The 23,040-nt window shown below is 51.2% G+C and overlaps 2 protein-coding genes across 6 annotated transcripts in view; both read left to right on the forward strand.

The window, feature by feature from the left end:
- The first annotated feature begins 215 nt into the window (after window positions 1-215).
- MXRA8 (matrix remodeling associated 8) lies at window positions 216-10,581 on the forward strand. 3 transcript variants are annotated; one of them, XM_043990802.1, is made up of 11 exons: window positions 216-350; window positions 456-682; window positions 2,113-2,136; window positions 2,439-2,738; window positions 2,991-3,092; window positions 3,342-3,830; window positions 5,955-6,113; window positions 6,439-6,469; window positions 6,644-6,720; window positions 6,943-7,020; window positions 8,080-10,581. In XM_043990802.1, the coding sequence occupies exons 2-11, from the start codon at window positions 631-633 to the stop codon at window positions 8,103-8,105; spliced, it is 1,338 nt and encodes a 445-aa protein (XP_043846737.1). In that variant the 5' UTR covers window positions 216-350; window positions 456-630; the 3' UTR covers window positions 8,106-10,581. The 3 variants fall into 3 exon arrangements, with proteins under 3 accessions (XP_043846737.1, XP_043846738.1, XP_043846736.1); XM_043990803.1 differs by having other exon boundaries at window positions 248-682; window positions 6,943-7,033; window positions 8,082-10,581; XM_043990801.1 differs by having other exon boundaries at window positions 248-682.
- An 11,473-nt stretch (window positions 10,582-22,054) lies between these two features.
- The window catches only part of DVL1 (dishevelled segment polarity protein 1), a 39,126-nt gene continuing 38,140 nt past the window's right edge, over window positions 22,055-23,040 (forward strand). For all 3 annotated transcript variants that reach the window (XM_043992029.1, XM_043992030.1, XM_043992031.1), the window contains exon 1: window positions 22,055-22,246. In XM_043992029.1, coding sequence (XP_043847964.1) covers window positions 22,077-22,246 — 170 coding nt within the window. In that variant the 5' untranslated portion in view covers window positions 22,055-22,076. The remainder of the gene's footprint in view (window positions 22,247-23,040) is intronic.

The raw sequence follows: 23,040 nt of genomic DNA on the forward strand, positions 1-23,040 counted from the left end.
GGATGGAGGGGCTTGATGCTTCAACATCAGAATTGGGTCCCTTTGGACAGGGGCTGCGGGTTCTCTCCTGGAGGGACTGGGAGGGAGAAGATGGGGAGGCTCCTCCCTCCAAGCTGGGCTGGGTGCAGGGATCCTACTGGACCTTGCCTGGGTTCCCTGTCTTCCAGCTGCAGCTGGAGGAGAAGGAGGAGGTGGAGCTGGGCTGAGGGGAGGGGGTGGAGCTGGGGGGGAATCTCAGAGCCCCCGCCCTCTCCCACCTCCTCCCTCCTGTGAATTGGGAGGGGGAGACTGAGCAGCCCAGCGGCCCCAGGGGGGAGCCAGGAGTTCGAGGAGGAGCAGTCCAGGGCCAGGTCCGTCTGTCTGACCCAGGGCCCAGCTCCAGGCGGGCTCAGTGATGTCATAGCCAGGCCAGGGGTGGGGGCAGAGAACAACTCTGTCTTAACTTGTTTTTCAAGGGGAGAGAGAGACAAAGAGACAGAGAGACACCGAGAGAAGGAGAAACGGAGAGAGACCAAGAGACGGGGAGATCGGCAGAGACAGAGATAGGGCGCCAGGGCCAGAGCCAGGCAGAGACAGCTGGGAGTGAGGAGGAGCCCCAGCCAGGCCAGGCCAGGCAGGGGCTGAGCCGACATGGAAGAGTTATCCAGGAAAGTTCTCCTCTGGTATCTCTTGCTCCTGCAGGGTGAGTGCTGGCCATTGAGGCTGGGGAAGGGGAGGGGGCAAAAGGGGGATGGTGCTGAGCTCTGTGTGCATGTGGCCCTGGGTGACTCTGACAGGGTCTCTCGGGAAAGGGGGGTCCATGTTTCCTAAGGGCTGAGGATCAGGGAAAAGGCTGGGGAGGAGGCTCCCTCCCCTACCCGGCCCCCCCCCCCCGCCCCCAGAGCTGGGCAATGACCCCGTCTGTTCCCCTTCCAGAACTGGCAGAGGGCTGTAGTCCACAGAACCTAGTGGAATGTGAAAAGTGCATGTCAGAATACAAAAATTTACTTAGCAAGGATTTCTCTGTCACTGGAGGGGCTGTGGATGGGGGTGGGTGGGGCAAGAGACTGTGAAGTCTCCTTTTCTCTCCCTCTCTTCCCCCTTTTCCTGGGCTGTTGATCTAGGAGGTGAGGGATGTCAGGAATGGCCCCTCTGAGACATCCCATACATGAAGCGCAGACCCCATCGCCCAATTCCTCTTAGGTGTATGTGTCTGGGGGGAGTCAGACCCACTTTTCTCAAGGACCTGGCCTGGAGTGGGAGGCCGTAATAGGGCAAGAGCAGTTTTGGGTTACCTGGGCTTGTTTGGAGCACGAAGGGGAAAGTTTGGGGGAAGGATAGGATTTGGGGGATTGCAAGGTTTGGGGGGAAGAGAGGTCCTGAGGAAGTGCAAGTGCAAGTGTGGGGGAAGGATAGGTTTAAAGGATGGAATAGATTTGGGAGAAAGATGGGTTTGGGGGATAGAAAGGAGGAAGGTTTGGGGGATGGGACAGATCTGTCAGTGAGGACCAGTTTGGAGGGAAGGGATGGTTTTAGGGGATGGAGAGATGTGGGGTAGGCAGACTTCAGAGTGGGGAGTAGGTCTGGGAGAAGGAGGTTGGAAGGAATGGTAGGTTTTGGGAAAAAGGAGATTTAGGGGTTGAGGCAGGTTTTGGGAAAGGGGAAGGAAGATTTTGGAAAGGATGCAGTTAGGGGGCAGAGGAGGTTTGGGGGATGCAATAGGTTTGGGGGAAGGAAAAGGGTTGACGAGCCAGGTTTGGCTAATGGGGCAGGTTTGGGGGAGAAGGCGGTTTTGGAAAGGGGTGGTTTTGGAGAAGGAAGAGGTAGATTTGGGCATAAGGGCATGTTTGCTCAGAGGCTGGATCCCATCTTGGGGCAAATTTGAGGAAAAGGCAGCTCAGGATGGGTTGACCTCTGGAATGGGAAAAGAAGTCTGGCCAAGGGTTCCATTCTATTCTGCTGATTTGGCACATTTTTCTCCTCCTCTGGCCTGGGCCTGAGGCCACTTAAGGAAGAAAATGTGGGACCCTGTGACCCCAGGGGCTCCCAATAAGTAGGCTGAGGCTGGGGGGGGGTTCAGCTGTGCCACTGGCCTCCCCCCCATGACTTAATTCTCCCTTTCATCCCTTCTAGGCAGCAGCGTCCACTTGTTCTCAGGTGAGTGGGCCCCTCCCCACTGGCACACAGGTTTCTGCCCCCAGACTCTCCCTAGAACTTTCTCAGCCACAAAAGTCGTGCTTCCATGTACCCCAGCAGTCTCTTTATGCGGGACTCAGACTTACCTCCAGCCTCCTGCCCCCAGAGCCCCTTGACCTCCTGGGGTACCACTCCTCCATTCTCTCCTGATGCCCTACGAGTCCCACTGCACTCGCTCAGGATCGCTTGGTCTCCCGGAGTACTCCCTACTCGGTACCCGCTGACCCCTCCTCAAACCAGTTGGCTCTCTCCCCTCCCCACAGCCCCGCCCCCAGGCTCAGGGGCCAGCACGGTGGTGTCGGAAGCCACCCTGAGCCAGCCTGCCGGAGCCCGGGCTCTGCTTCGCTGCCAAAGCCCCCGCATGGTGTGGACTCAGGACCGGCTACATGACCGGCAGCGAGTGGTCCACTGGGACCTGAGTGGCGGCCCCGGAGGCCCCGCACGTCGACTCCTGGACATGTATTCCGCTGGGGAGCAGCGTGTCTACGCGGCCAGGGACCGGAACCGTCTTCTCCTGGCTCCCACAGCCTTCCAGGATGGCAATTTCTCTCTGATCATCCGCTGTAAGAAAGAAATGGGGTGGGGGAAGCTCTAGGAAATGGGCGTGGCCAGGGGTGGGAAGGGGGGCGGTGTGGGGAAGGGAAGGGCCCTTATTTAGGAGAAGGGGACAGCGGGGTTCTGTGGGGGGGGGGGACGGGGATGTGGAAAGGAAAGTTCCAAGTCCCTGTCCTTGTCTCCATCTCCTTTTGTCTCTATCTCTGTCTCCCTATCTCTCTTTATCTCCATCCCTTGTCCCTTTTTGCTGAACTTGGCAGCTGTGGAGGGGCAGGATGAAGGCTTGTACACCTGTAATCTTCACCATCATTATTGCCATCTCTATGAGACACTGGCCATTCGTCTGCAGGTCACTGACGACCGTGAGTTCTCTCTCCATCAACTTTGCTTGTGGCATACCTCTCCTAACACTTGGCCTCCGGTGGCTCCCAGGCCCCAGTCCCTCAACCATAGCCAGAAAGTGTGTGACCTAACTAACCTATCTTGCCAGTGACCCCTGTGATCCCAATTATGATCCCAATGACCCCCATGCCCTCCATAGTCCAAATAACCTCATATGATCCCCATGACCTCTGACACTGACCCTATTTGCCCTTTTCTATACCCTTCAGCCCTGGAAGCTGGTGCCCACTGGGATGGTGAGAAGGAGGTTCTAGTGGTAGAGAGGGGCTCCCCAGCACTGCTGACCTGTGTGAACAGAGACCAGGTGTGGACTGAACGGCACCTGGAGGAAGAGCAGCAGGTGGTGCACTGGGATCGCCAGCCTCCGGGTGTCCCTCACGACCGTGCTGACCGCCTGCTGGACCTGTATGCTTCAGGTGAACGGCGAGCCTATGGTCCCCCCTTTCTGCACAGCCGAATGGAGGTCAGCACAGATGCCTTTGCCCGGGGGGACTTCTCCCTGAGCATTGAACCCTTGGAGCCGGCAGATGAGGGCACCTACTCCTGTCACCTGCATCATCACTACTGTGGACTTCATGAGCGACGCATCTTCCACCTGGCTGTCTCAGAACCCTCACCTGCACCACGAGGCCCTCCCCCCATGCCTGAGGACACCCCCAGCAACCGGACCAGCCAGAGCCGAAGCCCCTCCCCTGCTGGTACGGGGTCCCCTGGGGTCAGACTTTGGTGGGGCAGTGGCTAGTGAGGGAGAAATTCTGGGCTAAGCCCCTGGACTCTCAGCCTTCCTAGAAAGGCAGTGTGGCCCAGTGAAGAGAGTCCTATCTCTGGAATGGCTCAGTTCAAATCTCACCTCTGAGACTAAGCAAGTCGCTTAAGGTCCCTGAGGTGCAATTTCTTCATTTGCAAAATGGGGGTAATAATAGCACAGTGTAAGTTTTATTTATTTTCTTTTTATTTACTTACTTATTTATTCATTCATTAATTTATTTGTTCCTTTATCTGTTCATTTATTTGTTTTTTTTATCTGTTCATTTATTTATTTGTTTCTTTATCTGTTCATTTATTTATTTGTTTGTTTCTTTATCTGTTCATTTATTTATTTATTTGTTCGTTCATTCATTCATTCGTTCATTCATTTATTTATTTATTTAGCGGGGCAGTAAGGGTTAAGTGACCTGCCCAGGGTCACACAGCTAGTAAGTGCCAAATGTCTGAGCCCGGATTTGAACTCAGGTCCTCCCAAATCCAGGGCCGATGCTTTATCCACTGTGCCACCAAGCTGCCCCTATGGTGTAAATTTTAAACGAGACAGTGTATACAAAGTGCTTTACAAATCTTAACACATTATATATATGCCAGATCCTATTGTGGCCTGGCCTCCAGCACCCAGAGGTTGGCTCAGGGCTGGGCATTCCCCAAGGCAGGGCAGACTCTAAAGGGGGCAGACCGCATGGCAGCAGAGAGAGCCCTGAATTTGAAGGCAGGGGACCAGAGATCAAATCTGAGCTCTGACCCTTGGTGCCTGGGGGGCACTGTGCAAATCCCTGCCCTTCTCCCGGGCTAGTTTCTCTTTCATAAAGTTGGACTGGGTGTTCCCTTAGCTTCCTCCCATCTGAATCTTGGGATCCTAAACTTTGCTGGCGGAAGGAGGCTGGCTACTGGCGGCTGGTGCTGGGGAGTGGCCCAGCAGGTCTGGGGAGCAGCCTGGTTTTTCCATTGGCAAGAACCTGGCCTGGCTGGCTCCAGGTGTGCGTCCCAGAAAAAACCCAAGGCCAGCCCCTCCATTTCTCCCCTTTCTTTTCCTCCCCTTCCTCCCCTCCCTTTCTCCCTCTCTGCCTGCCTTCCTTCCCACATCTCCAGCCAATGACATTTGGCATTCACCCCATATTTTCTTCTCACATAAAGGTCATTCTTAAACCAGAGCAAAACAGGGGAGTAGGGAAGGGAGGGGGAAACTTCCCTCCTCCCCCCAATCCCAGTGCCTGCTCTAAGGGGTGGGGCTGTAGCGAATGGCAGCTTTTATGAGAAAGATAGTGACTGGCATTGTCCCTTCAAGAGCCAATACTGGGGACGGGCCAGCCTGGGGATGGTGGAGATTTGGGGGAGGGGGAGGGTATGCTGTGGTCTTCATACCTTCTGAGACAGTTGGACTGAGCACAGGGATAGAGGAAGGAGAGAGCCACAGTCACAGAGAGACGTGGCCTCAGTTTCCACATCTGAAAAATGAGGGGGGCTAGACTAGACAACCCCTATTAAGGCCCCTACTGGCTCTGAAGCAACAATAATACTATGCTATGATTCTAAGTTCTGGGTTCCAAGTTTTGAGCTGTGAATTCTGAGTTCTGAGCTACAAGTTCTGGGTTCAATTTTAGGCTGAGTCCTGAGATCTGGGCTCCAAGTTCTGGTCTATGAATTCTAACTTCTGGGTTGTAAATTCTGAGTTCTGGGCTCCAGGTTCTGGGCTGTGAATTCTGAGTTCTGAGCTCCAAGTTCTGGGTTGTGAATTCTGAGTTCTGGACTCCAGGTTCTGAGTTCTGAGATCCATGTTCTGGGCTCAATTTTAGGCCGAGTTCTGGGTTCTGGGCTCCAGGTTCTCAGTTGTGAATTCTGAGTTCTGGGCTCCAAGTTTTGGGTTCCAAGTTCTGGGCTCAGTTTTAGGCTAAGTTATGAGTTTTGGGCTCCAAATTTTGGGTTTTTCAGTCAGAGCTCTGACTTCTAGGCCTCATAATCTAAGATGTGTTCAGAGTTCAGAGTTCTAGGTTCTGTGCTCTAGGTCTCATGTTCTGAACTGGGATTCCCAAGTCTCCGGTCTTATCTTACAGATCCCCCGGTGGTCCAAGGCCACAACGTCATCAATGTTATCATCCCTGAAAGCCGGGCCCACTTCTTCCAGCAGCTGGGTTACGTGCTTGCCACCTTGCTGCTCTTCATCCTCCTCCTCATCACGGTGGTCCTTGCCACCCGCCATCGGCGGCAGAGAGGTGAGCCCCTGGTGTCTCCCGAGGCTCCCCGGCCTCCTCTTTCCAGGCCGCCTTCCTTCCCCTTCTCTGCTCACAGCCACTTCACAGCCTCCCCCTGGGCCAAATCAGGGAAGGGGCAGGACATGGGCCCAAGCTGGAGCAGAGGAACGAGGGTTAGACAGGAGGACGACCCTCTAGGCCAGAGGAGGGCATGCGCTTTTTTCTAGGAAGGACATATAACCCTAATTGTCCCTGCCAGGGCCCGGGATCTGCAGGAAGGGGACTGGAAAAGGCAGGGCGGGGGCAGGGAATGATCTAAACCCTCCCCTGCATCTTACTTCCTCAGGTTATGCATACGATGTGAAGAATTCAGGCAGGTGAGTGTGGTCCAGCCTCCTCTTGGGATCCTCTTCTTGGCTTCCAGCTATCTCCATGGCCCTTGATGCCACCAGGGGACGCTGAGGATCTTCCTGCTCTCCTCCCTCTCTGCATCCCCAGCCCCATCCCCACTGTCCCAATTTCTAACCAATTTCTGCCTCTCCCCTTTCCAGGAAAGATGTGAATCTGAAGGAATTTTCAGTGGATTCAGCCGACTTGTCTCAGCTTAGGAGCGAGGACATCAGGCTGGGTAGGGGAAGGGGAAACATGTTACCCTGGAGGGAGGGGAGAAACTGAGGTATGAACCCTGTCTGGTTTCTGTGGAGATGCTAATGATGTCTACAACTATGCCCTGCAGCCTGGTTGCTCTGGCCACAGCCACTGTGCCTGGATGGGGCTATCCCCCAGCATCTCTTGGGGTAGGGGCCGGTGTGGTGTTCTCTCTTATGGCTCTCCTCCTCTTCCCTCTCAGATTATAAAAACAACATCCTGAAGGAGCAAGTGGAGCTGGCCTTGGGGGTCCCAGCTAAGAATATTGACTTGGACAGAGGTGAGAGACCTTGGTGCATCTGTGTGCAGGGGGGAAACTGTGAGAGTAGAACAGATCAGGATCACCCCTGTCCTGGCTCACAAGGAACCAGACAGGGCATGTCCTAGGTGCTCTGGCCCATCAGTGGGAAGGGGGAATCACAGTAGAGGGGCAAAGGACCCCAGAGGAGATACTGTCCTGAGATCTCCCTGGGGGTCAGGGAAGGCTCTGACCTGGGCACAGAGGGAAAGTCCAGCTTTGGACCTCTGAGCCTGAGGGCGGGATAGAATATGGTCCAAACCCCTCATTTTACAGAGGAGAAAACTGAGTCCCAGAAAAAGTGATTCAATCAAGGTCACAAAGGCAGAAAGTAGCAGAGAGAGGTAGTGCAGTGGTTAGAGCACTAGGGCTGACATCAGGAAGAACTGAGTTGACACTAGCTCTGTGACCCTGGGCAAGTCACTTAACCCTCATTGCCCCGCAAAACAAACAAACAAACAGAAAACCCCATTATATCACAAGTCAGGGCAGTGTCTTCTCTGGGGTCCTCTGCCCCACCTCTGCTCTCTGTTCCCCACAGTGGGCTAGACAAGCATGGCCCGGAAACACCCCAGCCCTGTGGCCAGGGTAGGCATGCTCCTTGGTTTGAGGCAGTATGGTGCTGTGGGAGAGTTCTGGGCATAGACTCAGTTTGGAGATTCAAATACCACTTCAGACACTCACCAGAGGTATGACCCCGAGCAAATCCCTTGATCTCTCTAAATCTCAATGAGCCTCAGTTTTCCCTCCCAGAAAAATGGGGCTAAGAATCACACGTACCTCCTAAGGCCATGTGATACTCAAATGAGCTAATTTGTTTTAAAAATTTTAAAGCACTGTGTGATTACATATCTGAGTGTATAGGTATAATATGATAAACCACACATAAAACACACACACACACACACACACACACACACACACACACAATGTCTTTGTTGCTGGTAAAGATAGTGGTAGAGGCCAGCCCTTGTCCCTGTTTCCCAGGCTCTGTTCAGAACTAATACCTCCCCCGCTTTTTTTGTCTTCTTTGGTGTCTAGAGTTCCGGAAGGAATATTGTAAATGAAGGATCCTGGCATCAGCCCCATCCTCAAAAGACAGCCCTCCCCCAACCAGCCCCTGTTGCCCCTGTTCCCATCATGACCTCCTCCCACTCACCCAGGACTTCCATCTGGTCTGGCCTCCCCCTGCGGCAGGTCCCGCTCTCTTTGGGGTTTGATTGGATCTTGGCCACCAGGATGGGGTGAGTTTTGGGGGGAGAAGCCCCATTTCTACCCAACTATCCATTTCCCACCCGTCTCTCAAGCACAGAGGCCCAGGGCTGGACCCTCCCTCTGTGCCCAAGGTTAAAACCTCCCCTGCCCCCTGGGAGCTCTCAGAGTTGTGTCTCCTCTGCCCCTGTCCTCAGCTCCCCCTTCCCCTAATGGACCAAGGCACAAAGGACACACCCCAGCTGGTACCCTGTGAGTTGGTACAGGGGGCGGTTTCCTATGTCCCTCTTCTTGACAAGCTGAAAATCAAGGCTGGGCCTCCCGAACCACTCCCTACGCATTTCAAACTACTTCCTGCACCCCTGCCAGCAGCCTGTGCCAGGCCATATCGTGCCAGCTCTAGACTTGGCGCTGGCTGCTGGAACAAGACTCGGTGCTCTCCAGCCTTTGGATCTCTCTGCCCCGCTGTACCCCGACCCCCAAACTGGAATTCTTTCCTCCTCCCCTCCTGGGGCTGTACACGAATCCTCATTTCTGTGTCTTTGGCTGTGGTCACCCTATATGGCTGGAGATGGAAGAAGACAGAGCTGCCCTGCCAAGTGGAACTGAGTTCCATAGGAATCCTCTGGAAAAACTTTTCATTGACAAAACTCCTAGGGAGTTGACTTAAGAAGAAGGTTAGGGGATAGGAAAGAAGGAAGGAGCTAAATGGATGCCTAGGGTCATACAGAGGGAAGGAAGGAAGTGATAAGGGGGAGAAACTCAGTTTTCATTTTCCTGGTTTGGAAATTTCTACTGATTTGTTTTGGAAACTGTTCGTTGGCAAGGGGTCCCTCGGGGGGGGGGGCTCCCAGCTGGTGGAGAGGGTAATGGCTGAGTGGGGACACTCACAAGCTGCTGCAGGGTTCTCCCCGGGCAGGAGAGAAACCGGGAGGGACTGATCAGGGCTTACTAGGGGTAACCGGGCAGTAGAAACTTCTCTCAGCTCTTCTATCAAAGATGCCATTCCTTGTAACCTAGACAGGGTGGAATGGTCCAGGTACGGGCAGACTGGGGGGTTGTGGGGGGGCATCCTCCTCCCCCAGTTCCCCTTGTCACAGCCCAAGAAACCCCTCAGCAACCCAATGTAGGCAACTCTCAATTATCTGACTGTGCTTTATACGCTTTGTGGGCTATTGGTGGCAAAACGAATCTCCAACTCTCCTTTCCCTCATGTCCAGTATCAGTCAGTGGGGACTATGGACAGGCTGATTCCCTGTGGGACAAGCCTGTGTCAGGCAGGAATGAAGCACGTTGTAATTTATTCCACATAGGCAGATTATATGATCGCTGATGCCTGGCCGGCTGTACTCTCTTACTGGTATCTGTATTTTTCTGTCATTACTCGGTCTTTGGGAGTCTTCTGTGTCATCCCTAACTCCATTTGGAATGATCAGTCATAGATTGACACTCCTTTGTTCCAAAGCCCCAGTCACTGGTGGCTGGGAGAGATGGCCAGGTAGGAGGGACACACAGGAAGGTGTCAAGAGGACTCAGAATTGATAAGTGGCTGGCCCCCTCCCCCTTAGCTCTTTCTCTCTAGTCCTCAGAGCTGTGGAACTGTGCCTGGGATTCAAAGTGAATTGGACAACTCTTGGGCTGTCCTCTTTTTGCCAATCAACAAACAATTATGAAGCACCTACTATGTGCCACACACTATGGGGATAGTATACAAAAGTCCCTTTATTAGTCTGTGAGCTCCTTGAGAGCAAGGACTGTCTTTTGCACTTAGTACAGTACTGGGCACGTAGTAGGAACTTAGGTGTTTATTGACTTCCTGCCTTCAAGGAGCTGACATTCTAAGGGAAGATATAAGTATGTATATGGGTATATACAGGACATATACAAACCAGAGACATGGTAACCTTGGAGAGGAGTCCCTAGCCACCCTTGGAGACCAGGGAAATGCCTCCTGCTTAAGCTGAGTCTTGAAGCAAATCAGGAAGCCCCCACCCCCATCTCTAACATCTTCTTTCTCCATCCTCCACGGCCCATCATCTCCTCTACCCCACCAATCACCATCTTCAGTTCCCAGTTGGAATTCTTGCCAGGTGTTGTTGGGGAATGGAGGGGGGTGTCTTGTGGTTGGCTTCCACTCCTGACTGTGCCCAGGACGGTAGAGGTAGGGATGGATTTCCCTTGGCCCATCAGCCCTGGTGCTGCCTTGAACCATGTTATACTTCTTGAATTGGACTCTACCGACCCCACAGTCATTCTCTCATTCTTCCAATATATCCTCCTGTATGTTTTTCATCTACATCCTAACAATGGAGACAATAAAGGCCAAAGGTACCTCTGGTCTCAGCCTCTCTCTCGGTATTGCCACTGAAAGTCAGTGACACAGCTTAAAGCCATGGAGGTGTCTCCCTTCTGGGGCTGCCATCTTGGATTTCCAGTTCCACTGCCACACATCTCCAGTCAGGCCGCCTTGGACCTCCAGCCCTGCTGGGAGCTGCCACCACACCCACAATGAAGAGGACCCACCTGGCTCTGTCATCTGTCATCTGGCTCCTCCCCACCAAGTGCTGCCTCATCTCCAATGACCTTCTCTACATTTCAAAGAACTTGGCAGAATAAGACCTTTCTCCCTTCTCTTCTAGGTCGCCAGGCAGATTTTAACAACCCTCCCATTCAGGTAGTTTTTTCTGGTGTCAGCCCTCCATATATACTCCCAGATACCAGATGAAAGGAGATCGTCCACCAGGACTGGAGTAGTCCCTGGAGGGAGGGACTTGTGGGCTGTTCTTTGAAGAGATTTTTAAAGCAGGGACATTAATGGGAAGGGAAAGAATTATATGAGTGGGCGTGAAGTGGGGTGGGGTGGGGAGGAAGCACATCACTGAGGTTGTACTTGCAGGAAGGAAAGGACTAAGGCTTACATAGGTTACATAGGAACCAGGAAGCTCTTGGAGGTCAGGTTAAGTATTTTGTGCCCAGAGACAAAGCTAGAGAGACAGACAGATAGACAGCCATCATGAGAAAGACATGGAGGGGGCAGCTAGGTGGTGCCGTGGATAAAGCACCAGCCCTGGATTCAGGAAGACCTGAGTTCAAATCTGGCCTCAGACACTTGACACTAGCTGTGTGACCCTGGGTAAGTCACTTAACCCTCGTTGCCTGGCAAAAAACAAAAACAAAAAAAGAAAGAAAGAAAGAGAAAGACAAGGAGAGAGAAAGAAAAGCAGAGAAAGGGTAAAGCTGAAACGCTGGAGGTCCAATGAGGACAGTTTCGCTCGTGTCTCCCATGCCCCACACTGACAGATACTTCATCATTGCTTCTTGGATTGGATTGGACAATCCTCCCCAGCTCCCGTCTTTCAGGCCTGCGGGGGGAGCAAATGTGCCCAGACCTCCCCTCCCCACTCCCACATCAGCTCCCAGAGCTGGCTGCCTAGGGATGTAGCTGGCTAGTTTGTGGGCAGTGCCCCCCAGGCTAGGCCCTGGGGGAGGCAAAAGGCCCTCGGGGTCTGTGACCTGCCATCATATTTTTCTATCACAGAGCTAGTGGGGTGGGTGGGGATGGGCTGCAATCCCAGGCTCCTCCAAGTGGTTGAGACCAATGGCTATATTTCTTTAGCTCCTCAGGTCTCTGGATCCTGGGCTTCTGGACCCCCACATCTCTGAGCCCCTGGGCCTCAAAAGTCCCATTGCTTCTGTCCCTCTGGGCCATGAGATTCTGGGCTCCTGGTCCTCTGAGTTCCCAGGTCCTTGGGTTCCTGGGTATGTAGGATCCCTTGTCTTTGGATTCCCCCATTCCTCCGGGCTCATGAGCCTCTGGCTCCTGGCCCCAAATGCTTCTGGGGATCTGAATTCCTTGTCTCTTGGGTCATTGGGTTCTTGGACTCCTGAGCTTCTCTCTGGGCCCCTCGGTAACTGGGCTCCTGAGGTACTGAATCTCTGGAGTCCTGGGTATTAGACTCCCAGGTCCCCTGGCTCTCAGATGCCTGGGGTGCAGGGGTCCGAGGTCTCTGCTTCTCCAGGCTTATGGACTCTCAAGTCTTTGAGGTTGGGGGGCTTCTTTATTCCCATTCTCCTGAATTTCTGGGCTTCCAAGATTCTGGGTTGCAGCCCTTGGAGGACAGACTGGTGACGTGGGCAGCAGGAGTTGTTGAGGTTTTGCTGTTGACAGCATTTTTTCTCCTTCAGGCTGCGGAGTTCCCAGGGTTGGAATCCCCAGGACCAAGTTGCTCCAAGCATGCTTGGGGAGGGGCATGTGTGGCCTTGGCAGGGGAATCAAGGGGGAAGGCTAGGACCTTTCGTTTCATTTTCTCCCTCTGGTCTTTGTGTAACTTTAGGGTTGCTGCGGGGCTTGTTGCCTGATGCATTGAGTTAATAGTCCCTTCTAACAGGCAGTGGGTCTGAGAGGCAAAGGCTCTGGGTTTGGATCCTGCTTTGACCCTAGCTAAGTCACTTTCGCCCTCTGCATCTCAGTTTCCCCATTTGTAAAACAAAGGGATCAGACTAGTTGATATTGAAAGGATCTCCTAGCTCTAATTTCTGGGTTTCTTTGATCTATGACCCCACTTTTCCTAAGGATCAGTGGTCCTTTCCCAGCTCAAAGACCCTCAAAGACCCTGGTGACTGGCTCAAGTTCCAGCCAAGAGAACAGAGCCCTCTTCCTCTCTGACTCATCCCTCCCCATCCCAACTCTCCCGTCTCCCTCTACTGGCCAGAGCTCCTGATCCCTTGGGGCTGGAGCCAAAAGATGACACTCTCACTGCATTACTGGGGGTCTAGTCTTGGGGATGGGATACAGGAAGCTCCAGGACAGAACCTTGGATTAAGGGGTTCTGACTTTAAAAAAATATCTTTTCTTTTTATATCATCTTCATTTCCAAATATATCCCTGCTTCCCCTTTCCCTAGCCCAAGTGCCATACTGTGTAACAAAAAAGAAAAAAGAAAAGAAAAGAAAAAAGGGAGGGAAAAGCAGTACTACGAAATCAACCAGTACGTTCAACTGAGTCTGATCGTATATGCAGTGTTCCACACCCATAGGCCCCCACCTCCCCAATAAATAAAAGAAGATACATTTTTTCATATTTATTTGTATTTATTCAGCTTATATTTATGCTGTTTGTACTTATATATTACCTTTTTGTCTCTTCCATTGTTTCATTCTTTGAATGTAGATCCTCAGAGCCTAGGGCAGTCCCAGTGCCTGGCACATTGTATGTGCTTAATAAATGGTTATTGATTGATTAATGGAGTCCAGTTTCTTCAATTAAATGGAGTTTCTTTTCTTTTCTTTTTGTTTTTCCCCACTTCCCTTGTTGTAGTCATTGTGTGCCTTGGAAGGGGCTAGGACACAGGTCCATCCCCACTGAGGGTCTATGGGGGCACCCTTCCTATCCCCTCTTCTTTTCTAGGTTCACCTTTCTTAAAACTGCACGCAATAGAAGTCTTCCCATGTTTCTCTGTATTCTTCCCATTCATCATTTCTTAGCTCAGTGATACTCTATTTTATTCGTGGACCACAAGGCTTCTAACAGCATTCAGATAAGGACTCCTGGGAGCCAAGCAGAGGTTGTGGATAATGGGAAATTTGTATTAATGATAACTAGCATTTATGTTATATAGCGCTTTAAGGGTTGTAAAGCACTTTAAAATGATTATTTCATTCTTTTTAAAAAATGTTTTTGGTGAGGCAATTGGGGTTAAGTGACCTGCCCAGGGTCACACAGTTAGTAAGTGTCAAGTGTCTGAGGCCAGATTTGAACTTAGGTCCTCCTGACTCCAGTGCTGGTGCTCTATCCACTGTGCCACCTAGCTGCCCCCTTATTATTTCATTCTTACAAAAACCTTAAGGGGCAGATGTTATTTTTTAATCTTCATTTTACAGAAGAGGAAACTGAGGTAGAGGTCAAAGTAACTTGCCCAGGGTCACACAGCTAGTAAGTGCCTGAGGCTAGATTGAATTGGGTCTTCCTGACTCTAGGCATGGCTTGCTATGCACTATGGCTCCACCTAGCTGCAGGATGTGGAAATGGAGGTCTTGAACAGAGCTAAACCCTGATGTCATGCTCCCAAGGCCCTCTGGTGTCCTCAGGGCTGCCAGAGCCTGCTACATCTTGTACCCACAACCTTGAGCAGATAGGGATTACCTGAATGGGGGCTGGGAAAGGGACCAGGCCTGGAGGCAGGAAGACTCATCTTCCTGAGTTCAAATCTGGCCTCAGACCCTTTTTTTTTTTTTTAGTGAGGCAATGGGGGTTAAGTGACTTGCCCAGGGTCACACAGCTAGTAAGTGTTAAGTGTCTGAGGCTGGATTTGAACTCAGGTCCTCCTGAATCCAGGGCCGGTGCTCTATCCACTGCACCACCTAGCTGCCCCGACTCAATAGGCTTTTATTGAGCATTTCCCATATGCTAAGCACTGTGCTAAATCCTGATGATAAAAAAAATAAAGCAAGAGCAGTCCCTGCCCAAGACGTATGTTTGTAGGCATGGACACTATAAGGATTTTTTTTGGTGAATTTTTGAAAAATTAAAAAAAAATTTGAATTAAAAAAATTTTTGCTTATGATGATTGTTGTTTGTTTCTTTTAGTTTGTTTTTTTTTGAGGGGAGGGGAAGGAGTAGGATGTATAAATGTGTGTTCTTTTTTCTTTATTTTCTTTCTTTTTTTTTTTTTTTTTAGTGAGGCAATTGGAGTTAAGTGACTTGCCCAGTGTCACACAGCTAGTAAGTGTTAAGTGTCTGAGGCTGGATTTGAACTCAGGTCCTCCTGAATCCAGGGCCGGTGCTCTATCCACTGCACCACCTAGCTGCCCTATAAATACATGTTCTAAAGGAAAATGATTTAAAAAATAACTCCCTCAAAGAACTCCCATTTTAATGCCTTTACACAATATCATTCGATACTCAAGATGACCCTTCTAGGTAGCCATGACAAGTGTCTTTTACAAATGAGGACACTAGGTTTCAGAGCAGTTAAATCTTGTGCCTGTGATCACCAAGCTAGCAAGGGTCTAAAGTAGAATCTGAACCCAGGTCTCCCTGACTCTAGATCTCACTATCTAGCTGCCATGCTGCTGATTCACCATCTTCCCACGGCCTGGACCCTCCGTGCCAGCCCTGGTCCTCCACACCCAGTCTTCCCACACCCATGGCCCTAGTCCCAGGAGAAGTTAATCCATTCTCTTTGGAGTTCCAGCCCTAGGCATCCCTCCTCAGCTTTCCACCTCCCTTCCCTGGCCACCTACCCTGTATGTGTAGTGTTATGGAGACAGACAGTTGTGTCTGACTCTTCCTGACCCCATATACCATACGGTCCATGGAGTTTCCTTGGCAGATGATACTGCAGTGGTTTGCCATTTCCTTCTCCAGTTATGTTGTTGTTCAGCCGTTTTTTTAGTAATGTCCAACTCTTGTGACCCCAGTTGGGGTTTTCTTGGCAAAGATCCTGGAGTGGTTTAGCAACTGAGGCAAATAGGGTGAAGTGACTTGCCCAGGGCCACACAGCTAGTAAGTGTCTGAGGCTGGATTTGAACTGGGGAATATGAATCTTTCTGACTGCAGGACTGGTGCTCTATGCACTATGGTGCCACCTAGTTGTAATACTGTGTGCTACAGTAATCTTCCCCAATTAGGTTAGGGGCAGAGATCATTTCTCTCTCTTCCTCTCTGTTTCTGTCTCTGTGTCTCTGTATCCCTCCCTTCTCCCTTCCCCTCCACCCTCCCCCTCCCCTTCCTCCTCTCTTCCTTCTCTTCCCCCTCTCCCCCTCCTCCTTTCTTTCTCCCTTCTCTTTCTCTCTTTTACCCCTCCCTCCTTCCCTCTGTCCTTCCTTCTGTCTCTGTCTCTGTCTCTGTGTCTCTCTTTTTCTCTCAGTATCCACAGCTCTTACTGCTTGGCATACAGCAAGTACTTAATAAATGCTTTTTCACTCATTCACTCATTTTCATTCATTCAACCTGTTTTGTGTACAGCATTTTCCAGCACCATAATTGTGAAGCTGGTCAAATTTGAGGTATGACTTTGCCTCTGTTTCCCCACATGGGGTCATATAACTAACTGAATGTGGGTATCGTGAAAAATTTGGCAACAGTAAAAGGTTATGTATACCTGTGTTATGTACCTATTATATACCCAGAGTCACATAAAAATTTCTTGGATGAAAAGGGGTCATGAGTGGAAAAAGTTTAAGAAGCCTTGGACTAGAGCACAACATTTCGAATCAGGAAGACCTGAGTCCAAACTCAGGTACTTACTGACTGTAAAAATGGGCAAGTCACTTAGCCTCTGTCTGCCTCAGTTTCTTCATCTGTAAAATGAGGGTAATAGGAGTACCTATCTCCCAAGGTTGTTGTGAGATTCAATTAAGATACTATTTGTAACATTTCCTTAAAGTGCTGCATAGTTAGTTATTTTGGGGCAGCTAGGTGGTACAGTGGCTAGGGTGCCAAGCTTGGAATCAAGAAGATTTATCTTCCTCAGTTCAAATAAGGTCTCAGACACTTATTAGCTATGTGACCCTGGGCAAGTCACTTCATTCTGTTTGCCTCAGTTTCCTCATCTGTAAAAAAACGAGCTGGAGAAGGAAATGGCAAAATCACTCCTGTGTCTCTACCAAGACAACCCCAAATAGGGTCGAAAAGAGTCAGATATGACTAAACAACATTTTTAATGAGGGGGTGAATAGTACCTACAACAATTCCACACGGGCTTGAAGCATGTGTGTGTTTTTCTTTCTTTTTTCTTTTCTTTTCTTTTCTTTTTTTGTGTGTGAGGCAATTGGGGTTAAGTGACTTGCCCAGGGTCACACAGCTAGTAAGTGTCAAGTGTCTGAGGCCAGATTTGAATTTCTGACTCTAGGGCCGGTGCTCTATCCACTTCACCACCTAGTTGCCCCTGTGTGTGTGTTTTTTAATGCCACACTTAATAACCATTCACAAAACAAACAGGGAAGTGGAGAAACCAAATTTTAAAAGGATTTTATATTAAACTTAACTTCAATAATTTGCAAATGGATCAGAGACCTGCCTTAGAGGCAGGAAGATGAAGTCTTTCTAATACTGGCTATGGGACCACTTAAACTCTCCCATGACCCAAGTGACTCTCTACACCAATTGAACAAACATTTATTAAGCATTCACACAAAGTGGCACAATCCCTGGTGTCAAGAAATTTACATTCTATTGAGATATACAACATATGTACACAGAAGTAAGTGCAAAGAATTAGTAAAGTTGCAGAATGCTGTTTCTTTCTAAAAATAATTTTTATTGAGATCTTTTGTTTTTTACATCACCTATATTCCCTAATACAACCTTTCCCCTCCCTCCCAGGGTGCCCTCCCTTATAACCAAAAAATAAAAAAGAGGGAAAATGACCAATTTAGGGAAACTAACCAACATATTAAAAAAAAAATTCATGTTATATGCAGTGATCCTCACCCATAGTCCCCCACCTTTACTAAGTAAGGTTGGGGCACAGTTTGGTGCCAGAGGGAACTAGGTGGCCTTGTGGATAGAGGGCTAGATGAGGTCAGAAAGACATTAAATGGACTCTCTCTAGCTATGCAATCATAGGAAAATCATTTAGCCTCTCAGCCTTGGTTCCCTCATCTGTAAAAGGGGGAAAAATAATAGCCTTTCCCTATCTCACAGGGTTGTTGTGAGGATCAAATGAGACTATATCTATGTCTATGTCTATGTCTATGTCTATATCTATATCTATGTCTATGTCTGTGTCTGTGTCTGTGTCTGTGTCTGTGTCTGTGTCTGTGTCTACGTCTACGTCTACGTCTACGTCTACGTCTACGTCTACGTCTACGTCTACATCTATGCCTATGTCTGTCTATGTCTATGTCTATGTCTATGTCTATGTCTATGTCTATGTCTATGTCTATGTCTATGTCTATGTCTATGTCTATGTCTATGTCTATGTCTATATCTATCTATATCTATGCCTATGCCTATGCCTATGTCTATGTCTATGTCTATGTCTATGTCTATGCCTATGTCTATGTCTATGTCTATGCCTATGTCTATGTCTATGTCTATGTCTATGTCTATGTCTATGTCTATGTCTATGTCTATGTCTATGTCTATGCCTATGCCTACGCCTACGCCTACGCCTACGCCTACGCCTACGCCTACGTCTACGTCTACGTCTATGTCTATATCTATATCTATATATAAAGTGCTTTTGCAAACCTTAAGGCAGTAGAGATAAAGAAAGGGCTGGGGACTGGACCATGATTTCACTGGGATAGAGAATGCTCAGAAGAAGAAACTTCCTCTGCCAATACAAATCAATACCTTCTCTTTGATTCATAGTCTTAGTGAACACAAGAAGTTAAGTAACTTACCCAGCCTGATGATGATGATGGTGATGGTGATGATGATCGTTGTTGTTGTTGTTGTTGTTACTGATGTTAGGTGGTGAAGTGGATAGAGGGCTGGACCTGGAGTCAGAAACTACTTACTAGCTATGTGACCCTGGGCAAGTCACCTGATCTCTATCTGCCTCAATCTTCTCATTTTAAAAATTGGAATAATAATAATAATAGCACCATCCTCCCTCCCAGAGTTGTTGTGGAGATAAAATGAGATAATGTTTGTAAAGCTCTTTGCAAACCTTAAAGTTCACACACACACACACACATATATATATATATATATATACACACACATACATGCAGATGTATATATACACATACATTTGTAGATAGATAGATACATATATAGCTATGTTTTTTTCTTTTGAAAATGTTAACCAAATTCTCTTCTACTCCCACCCATTGAGAAGGCAAGAAATAGAATATCCATTATATATATGAAGTCATGCAAGACATATTTCCACATTAGCCATGGTGCCAAAAAAAAAGCAAGAAAAAATTTAAAAGTGAAAAAAAAGCTTCCATCTGTACTCATATTCCATCAGTTCTCTCTCTGGAGGTAGATAATATTTTTCATCTTGAGTCCTTTGGAATTATCATGGGTCATTCTCTCTCTCTCTCTTTTTGGCAGGGCAATGAGGGTTAAGTGACTTGCCCAGGGTCACACAGCTAGTAAGTGTCAAGTGTCTGAGGCCGGATTTGAACTCAGGTACTCCTGAATCTAGGGCCCATGCTTTATCCACTGCGCCACCTCGCTGCCCCCATGGGTCATCCTCTTAATCAGAGTAGCTAAGTCCTTCACAGATGATCATTGTTACAGTGTTGCTGTTACTGTGTACAATATTCTCTTGGTTTGGCTCACTCCACTGTGCATCAGGGAATATAAATCTTCCTAGGTTTCTCTGAACCCCCCCCTTATCATTTCTAAAAGCATAATAGTATTCCATCATAATCATATGCCACAACTTGCTCAGTAATTCCCCAAATTACTATTTGTTCCAAAGGGGAAGAAAGTACTAAATAATTAGAAAGATGAAGAAAGGCCTTCTATACAAGGTCATTTGAATGGAGCTAGAGGAAAGTGAGGAAGGAGCATTCTAGACACTGGGGACCACTTGAGACCCAGACTAGTTGCCAGATTTGCCAATCTGCATCAGTGAAGGGAGTTTCCACCATAGGATGTGCCAATGTTCCGGGCACTGAGCTACAAATATTATAGTATTATAAAGAGGATCCCATTTGACCTTCACAATAACCCAGGAAGGTAGGTGTTATTATTATTCCCATATTACAATTGAGGAAACCCAGGGAGGCAGAGGGTAAGTGACTTGTCCACAGTCAGCTAATAAATGTCTGAGGTCAAGTTTGGACTCAGGTCTTCTTGACTCCAGGCCCAGCTCTCTGTCCATTGTGCTACCTAGCTGCCCAGGCTTGGCCCAAAAAACCCACCCTATGGACTCTTAACAAAATAGTGCTGTGTGACCCTGGGCGAGTCACTTAGCCCCCATTGCCCCGCAAAAAAACAAACAAACAAACAAAAAACAAAATAGTGACCAAAATGTCAAGCCTTTCTGCTCTGGCTTCTGGGAGAACCCGGAAAAGGAACAGCTCCGAGAGAAGAGAGTTCCCACAATATTCTCAGTGTTTGGGCTGAAAGAGACTTCATCTCCCTTGCCTTGGTGTAAGCGATTGATAGGGGAGCCCCGGTTCTCTTTCAGGGCCTGGTGCATTAATAGGAGAAGCTTAGAGCCTTGAGGGGGAGCAGCTAGGGGGCGCCATAGTGTACAGAGCGCTGGGCCTGAAGTCAGGAAGACTTCTTCCTGAGTTCAAATTCAGCCTCAGACACTGACCTAGTCACGCCACCCTGTTTGCCTCGATTTCCTCATCTGTAAAGTGAGCTGGAGAAGGAAATGGCAAACCACTCCAGTATCTTTGCCAAGTGTAAGACACGACTGAAAGGACTGAACAACAAAAGAGCAAAATAAATCAAACAATACTTGAGGTTCTAATGGTGGAATCTTAGCCTTTGGAAGGCAGCCTGGGGGAGGGCTTAAGTAGGAGGTATATGCATAGACGCATTCAGACAGAGACAGAGACACTGAGAGAAAGACATAGAAATAGAGACAAGGAGAGACAACAGAGCCTGGAGCCTGAGTCACACAGAAGCATGGAGTGACACAGCCAGAGACAGAGATTCAGAGAGACCCACATAGAGACAAAGACACCTAGAGAGATGGAAAAGAAGAAATAGAGATTCTGTGACAGGGAGAGACCAAAAGTGACACACAGCCAGACACAAGCTCAGAGACACTCAGAGACAGCCACCGAGAAAGACAGCGGGAACCCGCCGGGTTCTCACCCGCAAGACCCTCCCTGCCCAGGACGGTCCCCAGATCCCTGGATGCCCTGAGATCGCCTCCCAGGGCAGCGAGCAGCCCTCCCCAAACCCTAGCCCCTGACAGCCTTCAGCAAGGGGGAAGCACGGGCATATTAAGGAGTCTCGTGACTGTGGGAGTCCCCCCCCCCCCGGACCCAGCCATGGTCGCGGGGGTCGCGGAGGGGGGAATAAGTGGGAAGTCCCCGGACTGCACCTCCCCACACCCTTCCCCTCAGGATCCCGGCCGGTGGAGCTGCGGTCCCTTTAACTCGGCCCTCGGCCGGGGAGGGGGGGTGGCGAGGTAGAGCCACGCGCAGAGACGTCGCGAGGGGGCGGAGGGGGGCGGGAGGCGGTGCCGGCGCGGGTGCGGGCGGGGGACTGGGCGCTGGGACTGGGTTCGGAGCAGAGGCTCGGGGCGGGGAGGGGGCGGCACGGAGGGAGGGGCCCCGGGCGGAGGCAGGCAGGGAGGGGGGCCCGGGGGCAGGGGGCCGGGCCTGGCCGGGCGGGGCGGCCGCATTACTCACGCCGCTAATTGCAGGGCGCAGGGAGCCCCCGATCCGGGCTCGGCGCTCGCCTGTCTGCGGCCCGCTTGGGCTCCAGGTCCGGCTCCCGCCGCCGCGGCCCTTTAGAGCTCGGCCAGTCCCCAGCCCGTCCCCGGCCCGCCTCCAGCCAGCCCGGCAGGCGGCCCCGCAGCCTCCCTGGGCCGGCGTCCGAGGCGGCCTCCCCCGGCGCGCCCGGGCCGGGGCGCGGATGGGCGGCCGCGGGGGCAGCGCGGGGGGCAGTAGCCGGCGCGCCGCCTCCGCCTGGACCTCGACTTCGGCCTTCCCCTGCGGCCGGCCCGGCCTCCCAGCGCGATCAGCAGCCGCCTCCGCCTCCGCCTCCGCGGCCTGGACCGGGGCCTGGGCCCCGCCGGCCCCGAAAGCCCGAGCCCCCGGCGCCCGGCCTCCGCTCCTGCGGCCGCGGCCGCGGTGCACTCGGGGTCCCGCACTCCGGGCTCCGCGCTGAGCCAGCGCCCCCGCCTCCTCTGCTCCCGGCGCCCCCCGCCCGGGGCTCCCCCGGCCCGCCCCCCATGGCGGAGACCAAGATCATCTACCACATGGACGAGGAGGAGACGCCCTACCTGGTCAAGCTGCCGGTGGCCCCCGAGCGGGTCACGCTGGCTGACTTCAAGAGCGTGCTCAGCAACCGGCCGGCTCACTGCTACAAGTTCTTCTTCAAGTCCATGGACCAAGATTTCGGGTCAGTGGCGGCCTCGGCGGCGCGCGTGGCTCCCGGGGCCCGGCTGGCCCCGGCCCCGGCCTTGGCTCCGGCTCTGACCCTGCCTCTACCTCTGCCTCTGGCCTTGGCCTTGTCCCTATCTCTGACCCCGTCCCTGTCACTGGCTCTGGCCCTGGCCCTGGTCCTATCTCTGTCTGGCCTTGTCTCCGGCGCTTGCCCTGGCCCTGGCCCTGGCCCTGTCACTGGCCTTGCCTCTGGCTCTGGCCCTGTTCCTGTCTCCGGGAGGGGGTGCTTTGGAGGGCCCAAACCTCTCCCTACCCCGGGGCACCTGTTCCCTGACAGAGGGGTGGAGCCTCTGGCTGGGGTCCTTATCCCCTCTCCTCTTGGTTGTGCCTCCCTGCTTGGTGTATGTGTGCGTTGGTGGGGTTCAGGGGCTCTGCAGATTTGACTGGGGTGAAGTCAGTCACCCCATGGTGGGGGGACACAGAAGTATTTAAGTGAGGGGGAAAAGCCAGACCTGCTGTCCTCCCTCATCTGTTTGAGTGTCAACACTGACTAAGGGTGAGTGGGGGAAAGTGGCAGGGTTTTTTGTCCTCTCAGACTCCTGGCTGGGCTGGGCACACAGGGCTCTGTCCCTGGAAGGCCAGGCTAGGCCGCTGGAGCTAACATGGCTGCCCTGGCCAGAAGGCCCAGGGAACTTGGGGGGGGGGCACTAGTGTGGAGGCAACTACACACTCCTATATGGGCCACTTCACACTAACACCCCCCCCCCCATACCGGAGGAGTAGCTTCCACCTTTCCCCAAGCCTGAGACA

Source organism: Dromiciops gliroides, chromosome 3, assembly GCF_019393635.1.
Source record: "Dromiciops gliroides isolate mDroGli1 chromosome 3, mDroGli1.pri, whole genome shotgun sequence".
In the NCBI taxonomy this organism is placed as follows: Eukaryota; Metazoa; Chordata; class Mammalia; order Microbiotheria; family Microbiotheriidae; genus Dromiciops; species Dromiciops gliroides.

What these genes read in the sequence shown, in the direction of transcription:
- MXRA8 (XM_043990803.1), top strand. Translation starts at nt 631, where the DNA reads ATGGAAGAGTTATCCAGGAAAGTTCTCCTCTGGTATCTCTTGCTCCTG. An exon ending in GTATCTCTTGCTCCTGCAGG is followed by an intron (nt 683 to 2,112) that starts GTGAGTGCTGGC and finishes CATCCCTTCTAG; the next exon opens with GCAGCAGCGTCCACTTGTTC. An exon ending in CCGAAGCCCCTCCCCTGCTG is followed by an intron (nt 3,831 to 5,954) that starts GTACGGGGTCCC and finishes CTTATCTTACAG; the next exon opens with ATCCCCCGGTGGTCCAAGGC.